General features: G+C 36.1%; 1 protein-coding gene across 3 annotated transcripts in view; it reads left to right on the top strand.

Moving 5' to 3' along the window:
• Positions 1-19615, top strand: part of TMX3 (thioredoxin related transmembrane protein 3) — a 47690-nt gene extending 28075 nt beyond the window's left edge. Inside the window, exons 16-17 of one of the 3 annotated variants that reach the window (XM_064443087.1) lie at positions 15571-15608; positions 18987-19615. In XM_064443087.1, the coding sequence (XP_064299157.1) occupies positions 15571-15600 (30 nt within the window). In that variant the 3' untranslated portion in view covers positions 15601-15608; positions 18987-19615. Of the gene's footprint in view, positions 1-743; positions 3814-12003; positions 12098-15570; positions 15609-18986 lie in introns of those variants that run through there. The other 2 variants (XM_064443088.1, XM_064443086.1) reach the window with 2 other exon arrangements.
• Positions 19616-21522: the final 1907 nt, after the last annotated feature.

Below are 21522 nucleotides of genomic sequence, written 5' to 3'. Positions count from 1 at the left end.
GATAAATGCTATGGTTTCAGTCTAATTAGTTAGAGCATAAGGGGATTAAATACTACACTTGGTGTAGCTTTAAAGCAAATATTTTTATCGTCTTTCTTATAGGTTAATTATGCTTAACAGCATTTTGTTGGGAAGATGTACGCAAATTCATTTCTTCACTTGTCCTACACAAGCAGAAAACCTGTGCTGTGAATTTAAATTGAAGCTTACTTGTTTCTGTATGAGTGGGTTTCAAACTTCTGTGAATGTGCAACATTTAGCCATCAGTTTCTGAAACCCAAAGTCCTTCCTCCTGTGCCATTGAACTGCTGTTCAGTAGGAAGCTGTCTAATAACAGAATGTTTCTGCAGATCCCTTATTACTCAAACTAATTTTTCAGAATGAGACACGAGATTAAACTGGTCGCTTCAAAGTGTTATTTTAGCACTGTTAGAAGAATTGTGTCTCAAGCTTCAAACAATGAATAGAATATACAGTTGGCATGTTAACATTAGCTATCCAAATGCAACATTATAAGATTTGAACTTCTGTCTTTTTTTATGAACTTAGAGTAGGAAATGTTAAAATGAGGAAGCCTCCTCCTTTCTGGGAGGAGAGGAAAAAAAAGAATCAAAACACCCAAAAAACCTGACTGCGTCATTTTGGATGTTTCTGAATAAATACACAGGGTAACAAGAGAAGTAATGCGATAATTTTGTATACTCACTGAAAGTGTTTTTTACTACAAATTTGTGTTTCAACAGTCTGTGTTCAAGAGTTCACCACTTCTGGGATGCTTTCTCTTTGGGTTGCCTCTGGGGGTCATCAGCATTATGTGTTATGGAATCTGCACAGCTGATACAGATGGAGGGGTAGATGAACATGAGGCAGCTAAAAAGGAAAATGGTGATCGGGAGCTCACAGACGAAGGCAGTGAGGAAGAGCAAGAGGAGGAAAAGAACGGAAAATATGCAGAACTTTCAGATGGAGAATTTAAACAGAAAGACATAATGGAAAAGAAAAAAGACTAACTTGTTCAGCAAAAGAATTATCTAGAATTTCCAAATAGACTTATTTATTGAAGGTAGTCATTTATTGATGATCTTCATGAAAGAGGACCTTTTTGTCTGCGTTATGGTAGTTTTGATTTGCATGTATTCAAATCTTCTCAGAAATTGACAGAAAAAAATTATGGATGTTCTCTTAATTGTCTTTAATAGATCAACAAAGAGCAATTTAAACTGAAGAAATTTGCAGGTCCAATTCTACACTGTTTTTTTTAAGAGTTTTGAATTCTTTGTTTTCAGAATAGGGAGATAAAGATAATGTTACTTGACCTGGGTGTATGTGATGAACTACTACTATTATAGACCAGCTAAACTCTCATTCATATAAAATTAAGGCTGAAAACTAAGAAAGATTAGGAGATCCGAAAGTCTTTCAGAGCCTGATAGCTAAAGACAACTTAGAGTTTTCCAAGAGTCACGTGTTTTACCTGTTGCACATTATTTTGGGCAAAAAAAACCAAACAAACTTTTCTATTTTCTCAAGTTAAATGTAAATTGCAAGGAATTGGAGGACTGTTTTACCGTGTAATAATATAATTATTTGCAGTCAAGAATGTTTACTTGATCCAGGATGTGGGTGTTATATGCTAAATTAAGTCTTTGTTAGCACTTTAGCAGCTAAAAATATTGGAAAACTACATTATAAACCTTTTAGAACATAATTGCCTGGTAAATTGTTTTGTATGAGTGCTTACATGAACTTACAGTGCAAATGATCTTTAAGTTTTCTGAATCCACAGTGCAACTTGATGAAGACAGACATAAACAGTCAGAGGGTGTTCATATTTTGCATAACTCTCTAATGACAAGCTTTTTGAATGATGTAAAAGTTTTACAGTGTTTAGTTAAGAATGTTGTATATTTTTGAGGTAGTTGGTGTTGATGCTTTTGTTTGAGACTGTTACCTACTCTGAAGGAGGGAGTTAATGGAGCATAATATTAACATTCATAGAGATTGGTAAATATCATGCATTTTTGTTACCTGTTTAATCATAAAAGTCACTTTTAATACAACCCCGTGACTGAAAAGGACTAATTTGTGTCCAGGGTTAAAATCGCCAAGGATAAGCTATAAAGCAGCCTTTGGCGTTGATGTCATGGAGAGTACCACAGAAACTAAACTTACTTTGTTCTTCCTCTTAGTATTCGTGCCGGGTTTTATGTGGGTTTTTTTTGTTTTGTTTTGTTTGTTTTGTGCTTTTGGTTTTTTTTTGGGGGGTGAGGGGTGTTTGGGGTTTTTTTTAAGGCTCTATGACTGTATAATACATATTATAATGTCCTCCTTATAAGGCAGCTTGATCATATAAACTACGATGCTAGAGCACTAAATTAAGGAATTTTAAATAAAAGATGTGGGTAAGCTTAAATAGACAAGTTCTGTGTTTGAGTAAACCTGATGATGATATAAATCATAACCAGGGAAAATGTATTGCATCCTTTTTCCTTGTAGGAAAGAAACTTGTTTATTGTTCTTTAGGTAGCTTGGTAACAGCTGGCTTCATGTTGCAGTGCAGAATACAGTAAGTAGGTGCCTGACTTCAAAGATTTTTGTTATTAAACAGTATAAATGACAGCTAAGGAGATCAGGAAGTTTTTTTCAGAAAAATTCCATGTCTGATTTTGAGTCCAACCTTTTTCCCTTTCCAGGAGGAGGGGAGAAAAATGAGTTAATAGAATACTGAGTAGAAGGTGTCTGATACGGTTCCCCCCCCCTTTTTTTTGGCCTTTTTTCATTTTTTTTGTCATTACAGCTAGTCGTACATTGTGAGTTTTCTTGCTTTATTTCTTTTTTTTTTTTCTTTGGCAGAATCTTTGAGGTGTAATTATACCATATATTTGAAGAGTAAGCTGCTTAAAAATGTGTTTAGAAACTGTGTTTTAACATGGTGTAGAGCTTTTGAGTTTTGGGTTTTTTTGTTTTGGGGTTTTTTGGTTCATTTTTTTTTAAATCACTTAATGACAGGCCTGTAAATTTCTTTGGACTTTAGCACAATTCAGTGCTGATAGTGAAAATGTAGGCCTATTAAGGCAGCAATATGTTTTCTTGATTTGTCTCTTCTCTTAAGATTTCAAATACATATCAGTTACATGTTTAATTTTAGCTCAGGCTGGAAACCTGCAGCTTTTGACTTAAAAAAAATGAAGTGGTCACGGGAACACTGCTGTTCCTTCTATGGTGTGTAATAAAAATAATTCTGAATTCTACTGTACTGCTAAGAACTGTTTCAACTGAGCCTTCATTTTTGGTGGTTATTTTTGTTTATAATCACTAGTAGCCAAATAAGTTGCTGAGAAATCTTCCGAGATATGGACGTGAATATGATAAATGCTGTGTAAGAAACAGGTCGCACAGGGATCTGTTGTTAAAACAGTAATGCAACTGCTAGAGTTAGGAAAACGTGTCCCAGTCACTTCTGAACTGTAATATCAATCAGATGTGTACTGAACTGTTGAAAATTAGACTTGAAAAGTACTGCTATTTTCACCAAATCCTTCTCCCAGCCATATTCAACAAGACACAGGGAGAAGAAAAGCATACAAGTCATATACTGGCTGTCAGAAGTGATGTGAAATTAAGGGTTTTGCTGTGGTCATGCAAGTAATCTAGATGCTGTCTGAGGGGGGATCTGGCATTTTAGTTTTTTTCTTTAGTCTCTAAATTTCTTAAAGCAACTTCACAGTAATAACTTTGAATTCACGAAAAAATGCTGCTTTTTTAAGTCAAGTGTAAGCCTTTTGTTTTTCTGTAATAAAACCATTTAAAAGAGCTTGTTTCCTGTGCTTCATTTACACTGTGTTAAGCTTAGATATTACACATTGTATAGGCAGCTGTGTCTCCTGGGGCACTCGTTGTAAGGGTATTTTAGGCCCCGAGTAAGGCAGTACATAAAGGAAGCTGGTAGCTTTTAGGAAGAAAAATTAGTTCATCCTGTTGGTCCTTTCTTGTCAATATTTTGAAAATACTGTCTAGATTTAGGAGTTAATATTTACTTGTCTTTTATTTAGTGAGCATCCTAGCAGTATAAAACAAATGCATTTCTGGAAAAGAAATTTTAAAATCAATCATTTTTAAAAATCAATCCATTAGCATACTCTCAAGTTCTTACAAGAGTTTCAGTAGCAAAGGGAACCTGAGGCTGACCGTTCTAGTAGACGTCTCCTTCTGGAGACTGTTGAGCAGCCTTGACACTTGAACGTACGCAATATCTTACTGCTTCATTATTTACCTAGGCTGTTTTAACAGATACTGTCCACACCGTGGTGCTCACGGCTTAAAGGATGGAATGATGACAGTCTGGTAGAGCTGATGCGTTGGACAGCACAGAAGCCCTTAATTTTCATGAAGTATTTAAGTAAAAGGTTTAGCTTGCTTTGTTTTGGCCCAGAACTAATTTACCCTGTTCCTCTTTTGTCAGCATGTTCGAAGAAGTGGTTGTACTTGGGGGAGTGGGAAGGTGGCAAGTCATTCTGATGACAGCCGAAAGCTCAAGTCTGTGAAAAGGGTGCAAAACCAGAATGTACTTCCCTTAAGCTGTTAAAATCTCATGAGGCTACAGCTGTTTCAGGTTGTGTTATACTGTGACAGAATGGTGCTGGCTCTCAAATCTTCTCGGGAGCAAAGCAGCTTTCTGCTGTTTCGTTCTCATCACTGGGTACATTTCTAACAGATGGAATCATATGAAGCTGTTGTATGTTATATTGCTGTAACCGATGAAGACAATTTTGACAATATTGTGTTGAATGCTTTGTTGAACTCTTGACTTGCAAGGTTTTCATAGTCTGCCTAGGCAGTGTACGCATTCCCAAAACAATTTTCTTTCTCTGATTTCTGAAATTTTAACCATTTTAAAGGATTACTGCTACCATCCTGTATATCAATTTACTGACATAAAGCACCATTTAGCAGCTGATGTGAACTCTCGTGTTGTTAGCAAACTGCCTTCTGCTTATACACCATGGAGTATAGATATGTTTGCAGTTGTTTAGCAAGGATAAGTAGACTAGAAGTATTTTACATAAAGCATTTTTAAATGGCTTTTAACAATAAAGTCTGCAAGATCTAGAAGGTCCTTGGAAGAGGAGCAAGGAAACCTGTAAGATGATTACTAATGAGAGGAATAGTATTGCTTTGTAGCTCAGTTCCCCCATAAGTTTAGACTGGAGAAGAGAGAAAACATCACTGAATGGGCGGGTAACTTGACAGCTTATTTGTACTGAAAACAATTTTGCTTTTCCAGCGTGTGCTTCTGTCACTTCAATTTCACCACATCACTTCTAGTACTCAGCAGCCCGTTTCAAGATTGGCGTAGTCTTCAGCTGGGTTAATGACTGACCAAAATGGTGGGTGGTTTTAGGCTGTCTTGAGTTAAGGGATTGAAACGTTGGTAAAACTAAGGCTGACACATGAAGGGAATTAAAATGCATAGACAGGAGAAATGGGAATGGGAGAGAGGAATGGAGCAGGGCCTTGTATTCTCATATCTGTGTCTTATGTTTTGATATGGAAGAGCTACAGTTAACATACATGCATAGCTGGTGGGAGGTTAAGTCCCTCCAAAAGGAATCTTGTATCTCCATTTACTCTACAGAGGGCCTTTGGCTGGATGTTTGCCTGACATAGAGCAAGTAGCGTTGCTACCCGATCAAGATTATTTATGGATGATTTTTTTTTGCTGTTTCTCAGCAGAAACGTATGCTCCAAGTCACTCAAAATAACATACTCTAATAGTCATAATTTGTTTGAAAGAAAAACCAAACCCCAACTCTCTTTCATCTCAGGTTGCTCACTGCTACTTTAAAGGAATGATAACTTAGATTATATTTAAATTCTTGCAAATGTGGCAACTTGTAGTCTTAATGGTTTCAGGAATTAGGGAGCTAATCAATTATGTAGGATTTGTTTTTGTTGTAAATTGTGGAGGTTTTTAAATAATAAAAACATTACAACAGTTGCAATTTCATTCTTTATACCTGAGCAGTAAATGTTGACTCTTAATCCAAAGCAGTCAATGTACTTACTGTTCATAGACTGTGAAAAATTTAAGTGACTCAATATTAAAAAAAAAAAACAAAAAGACTTTGGGACTTCAGTACCTAGGTTTTTAATCCCCTCCCAAAGTTATTTTTCTTCTTTTATCGAGTCATTTTGACTTAGAACTGACTGTAACTTTTTAGTTAATCTCTAACTTTTTTTGTAGTATGCTTCTCAAAAAGAATTTGTGTGAATATCCTGACAGTACACTGTACACGTAAAGATTGAAATGCAGACTGGTGTTTTGGATGGCCACTGGCTAATTTTGTTTATTTCCTCTTTGCTTTTGTAACATATGTCTTTTTTTTTTTTTCTAATCTTACCTTTGCACATTGAGCTAGTTGAGCTGCTTCTACTTAGCACTTCTTGTAGCATCACACAACTCACTAAACATATGCTGTTGTCCTCAGGTCTATGTTAAAATTTATTAGATAACGTTTTCTAAAAGTAGACTCTGCACATGAAAAAAAAAAAGGATACCACTTAGAAGCTATCAAAATATCAGTGTTTTTTCAGTGTATAGAAACAAAGTTTCTAGGAACAGAATTCTCCTTTGAAATAAGAGATCTTCTTTTACGTAAAGTGGAAGAAAACTAAAGCTTCCTTCTTTTCAGTTACCCTCAAATTTCATTTTCATAGTGTTTCCTGCAGAAGATGGGAGAAATACTTTTGGCCCAGACAAGTCCTTGATAATGTATTAGTTGCTTCTGAGCTAGAGAGAGATTAATTGCCTTCAGCAGATTTATCATTTAATAGCTGTGTCGGAGTCTCAGTGGAGAAAATAATCATAAATTATGCTGTGCCTTCATGCAAAATTATGCTTTATGCAAATAAAAAACACTTGAGAATTGAGTTAAACCTTGAGATGGCAATACTATGGTGCATATCTTCCCCCTTTTCTTCCTCATCTTTTAAATTCATATACTTTATAAAACACAAATATGGAAGGAATGCATATTTTTATTTTTCATGGCTCATTTATGAATTTCAACCACATCCTAAATGCCACGGATTGCAAGAGATGATGCACTAAATTGTGCTGTTAACTTTTAAAGTTTTATCTGATCCTACTGTGAAGTAAGTATCAAAAACCTCTCAAAAAGAGTAGTAGTGTGTTACCAAAAGGTAAACAGAAGTATTGTTCTCTGAGTGCCTCTGACAGACAGATATACCAGAATGTGAAAAATACTCTTTGGAACAGATCTTTAAGTAGCCGGGAGTTCTTGTATCACATTGTCGTGGTTTAAAATAGAAGGATTTCTAGGAGAGTGAGAGTAAGTAATACTTGATTTTTAGAACAGGATTTAAATGCAGATATGAATCTTGACCTGAACATAGTATATTTCTATTTTTACACTTTGCATTATGCGTTGTTGTAATTTAAGTGGTCTGTCTTCAAGAGAAAAGCTGTTAGTGCGTTCATGTGAATATGTTGGGTTTTAGTTTCCAGAGACCACTGGAATTCAGGCATAATGCAGAAGCACGGGTTCTTTCAGTGGGCTGTAACTCTGTGTCAGCTTCAGTTGTCAGTGTCGTGGTTCAGCCTGTCAGCAACTAAACACGACGCAGCCGCTCGCTCCCCCCACCCCTGTGGGACAGGGGAGACAACCGGATGAGCAAAAGCAAAAAAAAAAAAAAGTGTGCATTGAGAACAGTTTAATAATGAAAATAAAATAATTATCATTATTGTTATTATCATAATCAATATTATAATCTAATAAAAAGAAGAAAAAACCCAAAACCACAAACGAGACAACTGCTCACCACCTGCTGACTGACACTGCCGCTCCCCGAGCAGCGATTGCTGCCTCCCTCCCCTGGCCAGCCCGTCCCCGTTAATATACTGGGCATGACGTTACATGATATGGAATATCCCTTTGGCCAGTTTAAATCCGCTCTTTTAGCTGTGCCCCCTCCCCTCCCGGCTTCTTGTGCACCCAGCAGAGCATGGGAAGCTGGAAAAGTCCTTGACTAGTACAAGCACTACCCGGCAACAACTGAAACATCGGTGTGTTATCAACATTATTTTCATACTAAGTCCAAAGCACAGCTCTACGCCATCAGCCATGAAGAAAGTTAACTCTATCCCAGCTAAAACCATTACATCAGAAATCTAAATGCTAAGACATACTAGAAATAAGGCTCAAGCCACGTGTGGAAAATTAATCAAATGGAGGAGTTGTGTGTTAGCTAATAGAGAAGGATTATCTATGGCTTAAACAATCCCAAGAAAGAAATTGCAAGCCACCTTTCACTTTTGTAAATAATGGTTATGAGGTGGGAGGAATTTTTCCTGACGTCCTTAACTGTTGCATCCAAAGGGTGTCATCTTGGCAAGAAATGTGCAGTAAGGCTCATAGGGGAATGGAGTTTGGAATGAGGACTAAAGGCATGATCATCTTAAAGTCAGTCTGTTCCTCATGTTAATGTGCAATGGGGGCTGGGAAAGAGTTATAAAGGAAATGCATAATAAAATAACGAAGCTTGTAAGATTCACATTCAAGTAATATGCTACTCTGTCACACCAGTCTTAAAAGAGTGTTGATAAACCTGAGGTTATATCAGGATACGACGCATCATATTGGTAAGAAAAAGTGAAAAGTTTCCATAGCACTGGCAGTTCTTGTCACTTCTTCCCTTTAGAAGAAAAAAATTGCTCAGTGCAGACCCTTGGTGTGAAGTAGCACAGCTGAGCTCCAACAGCAGTTTCTTTTCCCACGTCATTCCCCAGAAGCAGGAGCTCGACTGCACGGAGCAGTCTCTGGTGAGCAGTGTCTCTGGTAGCCTCTGCCGCACACACATGGGTTAGCCCCAGTGGTTTTCAGAAGGAGTTGGGAGATAGCCACAATGAACATGAGCCTGAAAAGTGGCACTAGCAGAGACCTCAGGAGCCTCAGCTTTGACGTTCAGGATGTGTGCTGCTGTGGATAGTTTTAATGGCCATCTGAAGACAAAGGAGAAAGGAGTCTTTCTAAAGACTTTAAAAGTCATCATTGCATTGCTGTGATGCTATATCATAAAGTGAGGGAGAATGTATGAGCTATAGAGGTGAGCAGACGCAAAAGCCTGTGGGGTATTTCCTCTGCTCAGGCCCATGCACGCTCGGCTGAAGTTAGCACAAGGCAACTGTATTTTGGGGAAAATGAGTTCACGATCACAAACGTAGGTTGGTCCGTGCCTGTTGGTCCTTGGGCAGTGAACTTGCCCTGTCATGTTTAAATTAGAGTGTAGACATGCCATGGAGCATTAAGTTCAGTTTCTGGCCATCTTCCTTTGACGTGGAGTGCAGTTTTAGGCAAGTTACTTAGGCCATAGTTTCATTATACTGCAACTTTAATGACAGTGCTGGCTTAAGGAGTTTCTATCCTCACCTTTGTACCTTTGTACACTGCCCTTCAAATTATGGCTACACAATCTGTTGGAAAAGCAGCACTCTAAGTGGATAAATGAACTGATTCAGGTGGATACAGCTCTTTGGACAGAACAGCATGCCGGGGTATGAGAGTGCAACAAGGGTTTGGAGGCAGCAGCAGACTGGCAAACTTTTTAAGGATATTTCAGGACAAGCTGGCTGTGCTGACTTAGGTATTTATCTCATCCTTTGCTTCCTTCCTCCAGAAAACATAGGTGATTTGGCCAAGTCCTTACAGTGAAGAAACTGTGGGTTGCTATCCTGTGATCCCTCTTTCAGTAGTGCAGTAATGTTGTTTGTAATGTGTCACAACCTCTCCTTGCTAGAAGACAGTTGAAATGGAAGAGGAAAAATCTTAAGATCTGTCATGTTAGGCAAAATACATCTTGCACAGGATATAACTAGGTAAGAATGGGAAGGATGCACTTCAGAGTGTAACTGTGCGCAATCACTGTCATAGTGATAGGATGACTCACTACGTTTTATACATTTGTAGATAAATTCTGCTTTACAGTTCTGCATGTGCATTTAAAACCACAGAATGCTTGAAGTCTGAGTCCAGACTCAGCAATCCTTTACATTTGTGCATGACTCCCTATGCAAATAGCTAAGAGAAACAGAAGGTACCTTAGAGAAAGGGACAGGGTTTTCAGACTAGGATTTTAGGAGAGAAATTTGTGTCATGTGTAGAGAAAGATAACTATGTGAATGTTAGACTAATCTGTCAGGCATGTAGCAATTACAATTTTTTGGTAGAATTTTCCGTATGAGAATCTAAGAGCTTTATGAGGTGAATAGATTTAAGAACTGTTGCAAGAGAAGGTCAAATGAAAATCTCGAATGTCTGCAGTGCTTTATTTTGGAAGTGCTTTTCCCAAGTTAGATGAGAACATTGTGATTGTAACCTTGGAGAGACAGAGGATACAGTAGCAGATCACAGAATCATAGAATTGTATAGGTTGGAAAAGACCTTTAAGATCAAGTCCAACCATTAACCTAGCACTGCCAAGTCCACCACTAAACCATGTCCCTGAATGCCACGTCTACACGCCTTTTAAATATCTTCTGGGATAGTGACTCATCCACTTCCCTGGGCAGCCTGTTCCAATGCTTGATAACCCTTTCAGTGAAGAAATTTTTCCTACTATCCAACCTAAAAGTCCCCTGACGCAGCTTGAGGCCTTTCCCTCTTTTCAATCACCTGTTACTTGGGAGAAGAGACTGACACCCACTTTGCTACAACCTCCTTTCAGGTAAAGAGAGCGATAAGGTCTCCCCTCAGCCTCCTCTCATCCAGGTTAGTCAACCCATTCCCTCAGCCACTCCTCATAAGTCCTGTTCTCCAGACCCTTCACCAGCTTCATTTCTCTTTGGACACACTCAAGCACCTCGATGTCTTCTAGTGAGGGCCCCTAAACTGTACACAGTATTCAAGGTGATACCTCACCAGTGCTGGGTAAAGGGGGACAATTGTTTCCCTAGTTCTGCTGCAGTTGGTTATTTGCTTATTATATCTGTTAACTTATTCTCTTTTGTCTCCCTGTTTTCCTTTTGTCTAATTTTCATTGTCTCATTTCCTTTTGCATTGTACCCTCTAACTCTTTTACCATCTCAGTCTCTCCTGCCCTTTTCCAAGCTTTTTTTGGTTCTCCTTTCTTTCCCTCCCTATATATTAGCAGTCAGAAATATACAGAAAATGTCAGATAATGATGAAACCAGCTGTATTTAAAAGTCTTCGTTCAGGCTACTGTGTGACCTCTCAGGCCCTTTCAGAATGATGTTTCCTTAGTGTCCCACTATGCTCAATATTCTGGTATCTTACATAGGTTTGTTCATTCATCTTGACTGGCTGAGTTGAAATTAATAGGATATTTTATTATTAAAATAAAGGAAAGTTTGTTACAGGTAACTTAGAGTTTTGAGATTTGACAGCCTTCCCCTTGGGAGTTGTCATATTTCACTCCTATATTTAGAAAAAAAAGAGAATTTTAGATTTGCCTCTTTTGAATTTTTACTACAGTTAATGATGAATTTAAGGCTTCTTTTCAATAAAGACCATACAGATAAGCATTTGCTGATTAATTTTGTCTTGACCTCAGATGATAGACATGGTCTTGCAAATTGCTTCTTTCCCTCTAGCTGACTTAATTTCTGTGATTAAATACTGTAGATACAACCTTATCTGCTACTCCTGTTTTTCATATTGTTAATCTTTGGATCAGCAATTGATGTCTAGTTAATTAGAATATGGATGCCGAGCATGTATTTTTCAGATTGAAAAAAACAATTTTTTTATTAGAGGGCTTTTCCTTCCTCCCAGTCTCCTGTTTTTATATTTTTGAGTGAAATCTGGAGAAAGCAGATAATAATGTGACCTAGAAGTGAATAATTTTAATATAATGGCACCATGTCCATGGAAAACACAATGACTGCTGTTGAAGAGTGGTTGATATGTTTGTTCTCTTGGCAAAACTGTTTTAACTGAGCATAACTAATGCTCTTTGTTTTTCCAGAATGCCGTAACAGTGCTCTGATTCTCATCAAGCCAAGGTGTATTCATGGAGACATCTTTCTCCTTCCTCTTCTTTGTTAATGTAAATATCAACACAGAAACAAACTACCAGATCCTGTGCAACTGATAATCTGCGTGGGTAGTTTTCATAATGAAAATACCTTGGTTTAGACATGACCAGTGCTTCTGTAATATTCACAAGAATAATTCTCTGTTAGTCCAAACCGTTTATGCTTAACCAGAAATATGAGATCTCTATGGATTCTTCAAAGCTTTCTAACACTGTAATTTATTACCTTTTGCAAGGTAATTTTTTTGTGAATTGCTTGTTTGTCAGTGGTGTTATGTTAGCAAACTTCTAGTTGTGCAATTTCTGAATTTCTGTGTAGCTTACAGAAATGGAGCAGGAAAAATGCTGATTTGGCAAACTCTTTCTTGTACAGTGAACCCCCAAACATCACAAATTAAGTGTTAATTTGCCTGTGATTATTAAAGCTTAGGCATTAAGACTGCTAGTTAGTGTAATTTCTGACACCTGTGTCTGCTGCAATGAGCTGAAATGTTTGATTTTTTTATATGGTGCTGTTTAGGCTATGCCACAGCTCAGGTCTCCCAGAAAAAATTGTATTAGTCTGGTCCTACAGCACCGTAGTTGGAGTCTGGAAAACTGAGGTTCACTGAAATATTTGAACCCTGGTCTCTGGAGATGAAAGGCTAAGGTAATACCTAATTCTAACAGAAGTCGATCTACAGGTTGTTCAAAGCAAAATAACCTCTCCCTGTCAACTCTGAAACACAGCTGTACGAAACAGAATTCTAAGGTAATCTACTTGTGACTCAGTGCTTTTGCATTCCATTGACTATCAGGTTGTTCAGCACCTTTATGCTATTCTAGAGTAACTTGCTGCATAATGATAAATAGTCTAAATTTGTAATTTTGTAGACTCCATGTACCTACACTGTCGCTATTAAATGTCTTTAAGTGTCGACAGCGTAAGTATAGAAACAATTGAACCATCTCTAAAACTGAGAATCCTAATGAGACATAAAATATAAAACTTCAAAATAAATTCATCATTACTAAAATAAAATTTCCTACCTAGATCAAATAGGTGTTACTAGATCACACAGGTAACAAAGACAATATGCTATTTAAATTAATATCTATGTTTTTTCAGTTTCATATATTCACATGAGGGCAATATTAAAGGATTGTTTAATTTTCCATTCTTTAAGTCTTCTGAGATCCAGGAAGAAAAATCACACTGATGAATAAAAAGAGAAATACATTATAACTGTCAATCAGTTGTATAATTCAATTTTTTAACAGCATGTGACTCAATTACTGGGGAGGTTAACAGAGAAAATGTCGATTGTCTTCCCTGAAAAATAGATTTATAATACCACGGGTGGTCTGTTCACAGAAAATGAAAAGAACACCTCTGTAGTTAACTCTATGCATTTTTCAACAAAAATTAAGACAGTTCTGGACAGTTGCTTATGAAAACAGATCATGTAATTTAATTGGGATTTCAAGTCTTAATCTTCTAGCAGTGTCTCTTTGTTAATATGGTAATATTACTAAATGCCAAGTCTCTGAATGAAACTCTGTGTGTTAATGTAGGATCCTAATAATTAACAGCCTAATCCAGTCCTCCCAGTGCAAGGCCACTGGAAGGCACTGAAATATAATTACATATTTAGAAATAATTCAGTGGAAAAAATTGTAGTGTTTTTCAAAAGAATTTTCAAAAAATAATGTTTTCAAGTATCTTCCTTTAATGTTTTCTCGTTGCAAACATTCTACCACGTTCCCTTCATGATCCCCACCACTCAGAAAGCTCTTTTTGACTTATTAGTTACAACTGAGTAATAAAACCCAGAAGTGGATTTTAATGCTTTATATTTGAAAATAATTGGTCAACGCAGTTTAAAATTCTAATATATATGTTTGAGAGAAAGATAATTGTCAGTTAAAATCCCCTACTATCAAAAGAGAGACTGCATTGCTGCAATGAATCATGGCTTTGATTCAGCTCTAAAATAATTCTGTGCATTTTGCATTTAACTGTTAGATGTTTAAGTTAAAGTTGTAATATCAGTTGTAGAGCTAAGTTATCTGCTGCAAACCATTTGTCTGATTTTTATGAACAAGTTTTCTAAAATGGTCTGATTACCATCTTGAGCTGTTTTTTGAGTAATCCAAAATAATACCTTGCTGTAGACAGGTAATGAACGCATCCATCTAAAATGGTGAATTTGCTCGAAAATTACTCTGCTATTCCACATAGGCTTACAGAATGTTGAGGATGATGTAATTTACAAACAAACAAAAAAAAAGGAACCCCAAACCAACCCTTTTTTTTTTTTTTTTTTTTTTTTTGAGCATATAACTACTGTAACTCAATGCATTTGTTTTTACAGTTGTGGCCCATCCATGAACATGTTATTGTGGGATGCTCCTCAATTGTCTGTCTTTAGGATAGAGCCAGCAAACCAAAGTGGATTATATTTAGCTGTCTATTAGTTTTGGTATCTTTCCCCTCATGCTATTCTACTCAACTGTAGTTTGTGAATGTATGTGTTTCTAGTATGAAGATACTCTGTCCTATTCTAGAAATATTTCTAATGTGATACACTATGAAATAACCACATAACTGAATTTCTGGGGCTCTTACATGATGTTTTCTACTAAAATGCTACTTTTAGAGCTGCCTACTAATTTTTTTTTTTATATACTTCAAGACAATGGACTGTGAACTACTTTTTACCCATTTTTTCCAACAGTACTTTTGAATTCCTTTTCTGAGAGCTCAGTAGAGCAGTAGGTAGGATCTTTAAGCCAATGTAAAGGAAGCCAACAGTCTCAGCTGCTTAGGTGCTTGAATGTTGTTCATACAATGTATTTTATGTCTGTATCATGTTTATAGTACATAGATGTTAGTATTTAATATATGCTAGTATCTAATACATAAATATTAGTAGTCTGACTGTGGGCGGTATATAATTTTCCTGTAGGAACTGCTGGAAAGACAATAAAAACTTCTACAGTAGGTCCCCTCTCACCAATATTTTCTATTTTTAACACTTATTTTCTGTGCCAGTTCCACTAATAGGAAAAAGAAAAGAAAAAAAATACCCCAGGGGTTTGATAATGCATTTGCTGAGTTATCATTACTCTTTGCCTATTTCTTTTGAAATTAATATGAATTAACTAACTCATGGTGGACAAAGAAGTCACCAAAAGATTCAACAATGTGCCATATATACTTCACTTGGCTACATTTTTGCACTTCTGTTTATAATGAATACTTTTTATTGTATCATGGCATTTTTAAAAACAGGCATTTTACTCCAGTTGTGTTTAGATTACCTTTTAAAGCCAGTGTTTTACAGTGATGTTTAATAAAAAATAAGAAGTTAGACTTAGATTGTACCTTAAGAATACAGTTAGCATTAGATTTTTCGATAATCATTAAAGTCATGTGGTTTTTTTTCTGTTTAATGGAAGAGCTTTTATGTTTTAAAAAATGAATGCTTAATCTGTCTAAATTTCTCTTTTCTTTAGTGCGGGAAGGAAAAGTCACAGCCAGGTTAATATGTCTGGTAAGGAATAATGCTATTTTCCTTTAATGTTCTGTCATTTTTATTTACTCTTATTACTCCAAGAATTTCTGAATATATTTTTTAAAATGAACTTGAAAGCGTGTCAGCTGAGTGTTTCAGAAAGTTAAGTGTTTAACATGCCATATACAGCCAAACTTTTGTAAGTTTTGTATTGTACTGATGAATTGTCAGAACAGATACTTTTCAAAGGTCAGTACAGTAGCAGAACACAGATTTAAATACAGATTTTTCATGGTATAAACAAGGATTGATATATAAGCAAGATTAATTTGTGTCAATAAATACTGAAGCATAGGAAAGCTTTATCCAATTTTCAGCAGGTTATAAATTACTACAAAACAAATGAGTATGGTTTGTAATTTCATCATGGTTTCCCCCAAATCATAAATTGAAAGTGTATGGGGAAAATCGTGGGAAGAATATATTTTGGTAAGGTATATAGGCAGAATTTAAAGGATGTGTTGGATTTACATAATTAAAAGATCTAATAAATCTCTGTTTTTCAAGGTAGAAAAACTATTGCAACTTTTTTACACAAAAGGGGAAAAAAAGGTGATGAGGGAGTTAGGCATACATTCAGTATAAAAAAGAGAGTTAAATATTATATCTATCCTAGTATAACGTATAATATGTAATTTATGATACATATTTGTCCATAAAAATAGAAATGGTCAAAGAAAAATACTGTCATGACAAACCAGTTCTGAGATCCAGATCAGCCCTAATGTTTTCCTAGATTAGAAGCTCTTTGATGTCATAATGAAGGCAGTGGAGTTTCAGTACAAATGTGTAACCTGTTCTGCAAGAGTGATTTGTTGACCGTGGTAAATAACAAATGTTACACAGACATGCTCTTTGAGGTGCTGTTAGGCCTGTTCTTTCTGTGCATGAGGCTTTTATAGAGTGTTTGCTATTACTTATGCACAGCTTGATGGGAATATCCCTATAATTACAGTTTTGTATGTCAAACATCAAACATTTTAAAAAAAATATGTATCTCTGGTTATTGTGTTAGGATTAAACCATGAGCTGTGCGTTATTAGCTTGTTTGTAGTTCTTAATGCAGGTCATAACTAAGGTGTTTGTAAATCTTGCATAATGCCCTAACGCATTATTGTTCTAATATTGTGTTCTATCTTTTCCAATATTTTACTGAATTTTTGTTTAAGTTATATTGCTGTGGAGCGTTATCTTTTTTAAAAATCTCTATATCCTGAGCATGAGTAGCAGCCATCACACTTTTGGAATTTCTTCGAAGTGGGCAATGACATGCTTCAGGAATATACACGAACCTGCTCCATGACGGTGAGGTTGGTGAAATATAATGTGTTGCTTTGTGTCTTAACATGCCTGTGGTTTGTATGCAGTATATTGGTTAACAAATGCAAAACCTGAAATGTATTTTTCCTGGGGGAAGTAAAACAAAAACTCGGAAAGGATATAATTTTGAATAGATTTGACAATATTTACTTGTTCTACAAAAAAAAAAAAAAAAAAGGGAAAAAGGGTCAAAGTATTTGGAAGAGAGGGAAGCATTTTTTAAGTAAACAAGGGTCTCTTAGTCCTGCTTTGCTGTCTCCTTCTTCACAACTTTTATCAACCTTTCTTTCAGTGCTGATGTGTCCTATGTTATAAAAAGTGTTTTTCTGAACAAGTTCAAAATTAGCTGTAGATGAAGAAAATGGTTTTCACTGGAATCTGCTCACTCATTGAGGGGAAATTCACAGAGATTTTCTGTATTTGAGGTAAAAAGAGGAAAAAAAAAAAGAGGTGCTTATTGTTAATGAACATTATGATTTTTCACTTAAATGGTGGAGAGGATAAAACTTTGCCGTAAGGGCTTTAGGATTAGCTCTCATACGATTTGAGAGGTAAGAGTTACAATCACACCTATGCTGTTTGGTTTGAATTAGCTTCTCCTATATCTCTGGAAGCTAGTTGTCCTAAGTCCCAATAAAGTGTTATTTTTATTGGTGCATTGGTCATATAACAGATTGGTGTGTATCACTTGAAAAACTGCAAAGGAGGTGGATCAGTTACCCTTGTAGTGTTAATTGAACAATATAAAATAATACCAAGAGTTGGTAGTACTTACTTTGTTTAAATGTTTATTTGACATTGAGACATTAAACAAAAAAGAGCTCCGGATTCTTGTTCATTAGGTACTCGTTACCCATGTATCTAACAGGAATGATTCCTGTTTCCAGCGCAATGGAGCAGTGATACAGCCCAGGAGGTCTTTTTCATTCCTCTTGGCAATCAGTTCACACTAGTATAAGTATTAAAAATTGGTCTGATTAGAGAAAGGAAAGCAGATGATGATTCTAAGGTTTCAGGCAGAGAGGTTTCAGACATGCCTGTGCTCTTAGGTGTTGGTTTAAATTATTGTAATGATCATAGATACACAGCTGCTTTTTGTATTAGATGGTCTTTGACTCTCTTTGCCCCACATAATAAGGATAGTCTAATATAAAGATGTTTTTCCAGATCAATGAAGGGAGAGAAGCATGGGAGATTTCTCTTTAAGTATTAGCAATAATAAATATCAAGATTAATTACCTGTACTTGTTTTTTTTCTCCAAAGAAGCATGAAGAATTTTAACTTTTGCATCGTCATGCTTTCTTTTCCAAAGGAAGATGGCAGAGTTTGGAGCTGGTGCACAAGGCTGCTGACAGCCACTATCCACGCCCTTTTCCATTTTCTTTTTAATGATTTACTATTTGGATGATCATTAGCTGGAAAGAAAAAATGTTTCCATAAGCATACAAGACACCCAGGCTCATTTCCCTAATTACTATTCTTTGGAAAGATGACAGCACATTTCACTGTAATTATTGCTCAGCTGGATGTGTGCTTATGAAAAAAGAACTAATTTCACATTATTGTATAGGATGTTAGGATGGCACTCTCTAATATGTGGTGTTCGAAACCAGCAAAGAATAAACTTGATATTCTTATTGATTTCTAAGTGTAGCAAAATTATTTGCTATAGCTCTTGTGAATATTCAGTTTCCTTGCAAAGAAACTGAGAAATTATGTTTAAAAAAAAGTTTTAAAATGTAATTGAAAGCAGGATTAGACAAAGACAATACTGAAGACAGCTGGATTAGATTAAACAGCAGCAAACAAAGGTTATGACTACTGTAACTTCAGCATGCAGAGAATCCATGCTTGTAAGTAGTAAATTAGCCCACAGCATTTTACTATATCCTTAAAATACAGTCCTATTTAAAAGCTGACTTGAAAAACTGGAAGGTGCTGCTTGAAATATGTGATACCTGGGTGTGTAGATGTCTCCCGGCCTATTTTCATGATGCAGTTAAGTTGTCATTCCCCCTTCTTTTTTTTTTTTACAGGGTTAATGAAGTTACCACTGTTCTGATAGTGAAGTGCCAAGAAGAAAGGTGTAAGCTGGATTTTCTTTCTGTGTATCAGCTGAAATTTGGAAAGTTGGTGCACTTAGGAATGTATTAAAACAACTATAAAAGTCACTGAAAGGAGAATTTTACTCTGGATTTTCTACTGAAAATTATTCAATGCACAAGAAATTCAGCACCATGAATTTTTGCTCAGATGTGTTAAGTGAAGAAGTTGCCTATGTATAATGGGGAACTTAGCCAATCATAACTGAATTACTGGTCATCTTGGTGTAAAAGGATGCGTACTCAGTTCTGTGCTTTTTTTTTTTTCACGAAGAGTTGCAAAAACAAGTTGTCCATGCCAATTCTCAGGACAAAACAAAGCACAGTTAGATGAAACTAGCACCTTACAGTTGTTGTAACTTAGAACATTAACTTACTTAAAATTCAGTCCAGTGAGCATAATGACACTATGTACTACATCCTGCTAAAAAAAACTCAAACAAACAAACCATCTATCTTATTTTGAAATCTCTAATATCTTTTGGTAGCATAAAGTGATGCTGAATCAAGAATAACTACACAGTGTTTTGCCACAATGTTTTTCCAAAACATGTGCACTGTGTGTACTACGGCTTTTCTGTGCCTGATGCTTACTGAATAAAAGCTCTATATTGCATCTAAGTTAAGCTAAGGTAGTTTCTTTTGTTATGATATATTTTCATTTGGAAGGTGGTAGCACCTTTTTAGCTTTTATAGAATATGTTAATGGGTATTTTGCTTAGTAAAGCTTAAGGAATATAAACTGAAGTGTGTATCAGAAATTATTGTAGAAAACATAAAATACTATGAAATGTTCTTGTTAAAAATCTAGTTGTGGCCACTATGTATTAAGGTGCTAAATGACACATCAAGGATCAACCTGCCAAAAGGGAGAGATCTGAAAGCAAGCCAAGAATGTTCATTGAAGTAAAGAAATCCTACTGACTCAGGAACTTCTACACTTACAGCTGTGTTTGTAAAAGAGTTGGAAGTGTTTGCTGCATCATTCTAAGGTTATGTTTGTACACCATGCTTGTACAGGAGCTGTAAGTATTTACTGCTTCATATTGAGAGACATCAGCTGCCTTCATGCTAGTTCTAGCTTATGTTTTGACCTCTTTTCATACATGGCCATTAGTGTTTGAGTTGAGCTGCCTGTCTTGTATGACACAGTAATAAACTAGGGGTAAAAATCTGTTGGAGGAGCAGAGTTTGAGTTGGATGAGCAATCAGAAGTGGAATGGAGCCTATTACACATCTAAAACCAATCCATGAAGATACTTCAAACACGGGGGAAGAGTAGCTATCATTTTGGCTTGCACTGCTGCCTGCCTTCATCTAAAACAGCGCTTCCAGCTCCCTACCCCTTTTGACACTTTTCATTCTATGTCTTGTGCTGTATTAATACCGCTGAAAACAGAGCTCCATGTTTCACTAAAATCAGTTGCTGATCCACTACTATTGGGAAGGCTCAGAAAGCTGAGGCAAATACCATTACACCAATTGATTGCCTGGCATTCCAGCAAATATGTTTGTCTGTCTGCCCAAACCTGCTGTCTAATCATGCCTGAATGAGCAGAGAAATCACCAGCTGTCAGGCCTGATAATCTGAAAAAACTTTTTAAAGTTTGCAAATGAATTGAAATGTATTTTTTCTCCCCTCCCTGCCCTCCCTCCCCCCCGGCAAAAAAAAAAAAAAAAAAGTGACATTGGAGCCTACAAGTGAGTTACTATGCTATTTCTATTGAAGAAAACATGTGTCTGTATATATATTTTAAAAAGACTAAAACTTGGGGTTTGCATTTCTGATACATGGGGTCTTCCTTACTCTTCATACACAATACTATCTTTTTTATATACCATGTCTTGTATATGTGGGTAAGATACCCACTACAGGGATCTGAAATGGCCAAGAATTTTAAGAGTCTGTCCCTCTTTAACTTTAGCTTATGAGTCTTCTAATCCCAACTGCTTAAAATCAAAATAGAATGTAGCTACATATTTTTTTAACTTCAAAATAAGCATCACATAGGAAATTTTAGAAATCTTGAAAAAGTTACGTCAGGCAGGTATTAAACTCAGTTTGTGAGAACCAAAATATTTCCTCATCTCTGTTTCTAGCATTAGATAGGTCCCAGGTAAAAAAAGAGCTCTTTATATTGTAAATATCAGTACTCAAGACCCTTACTTTTTTGTTGGCGTGGAGATCTATACTGTAGACCTGTGCTGAAGATGTTGAGCTCTACTTTTATATAAAGAAATTTCAAATGAATATCTACAAAAAAGCATTAGAGAAGAAAATGGGTTGTTTCTTTTTTGAACAAGCAGGCTTCATTGAAAGTTGAAGCTTTAAATTAAGGAACGGAATAGGAGCCAACTTGCATTCTTCCTGAGAGAGTCAAACTTCCTGTGATCCAACCCAGCCAATGTCCCTCCTTGTTTTATTCTTTCAGCTCACACTGCTCAGACTGAATCTTTTCCAATTAGCATT

This window comes from Phalacrocorax carbo, chromosome 2, assembly GCF_963921805.1.
Source record: "Phalacrocorax carbo chromosome 2, bPhaCar2.1, whole genome shotgun sequence".
In the NCBI taxonomy this organism is placed as follows: Eukaryota; Metazoa; Chordata; class Aves; order Suliformes; family Phalacrocoracidae; genus Phalacrocorax; species Phalacrocorax carbo.
This window is presented reverse-complemented; position numbering and strand designations above follow the sequence as displayed.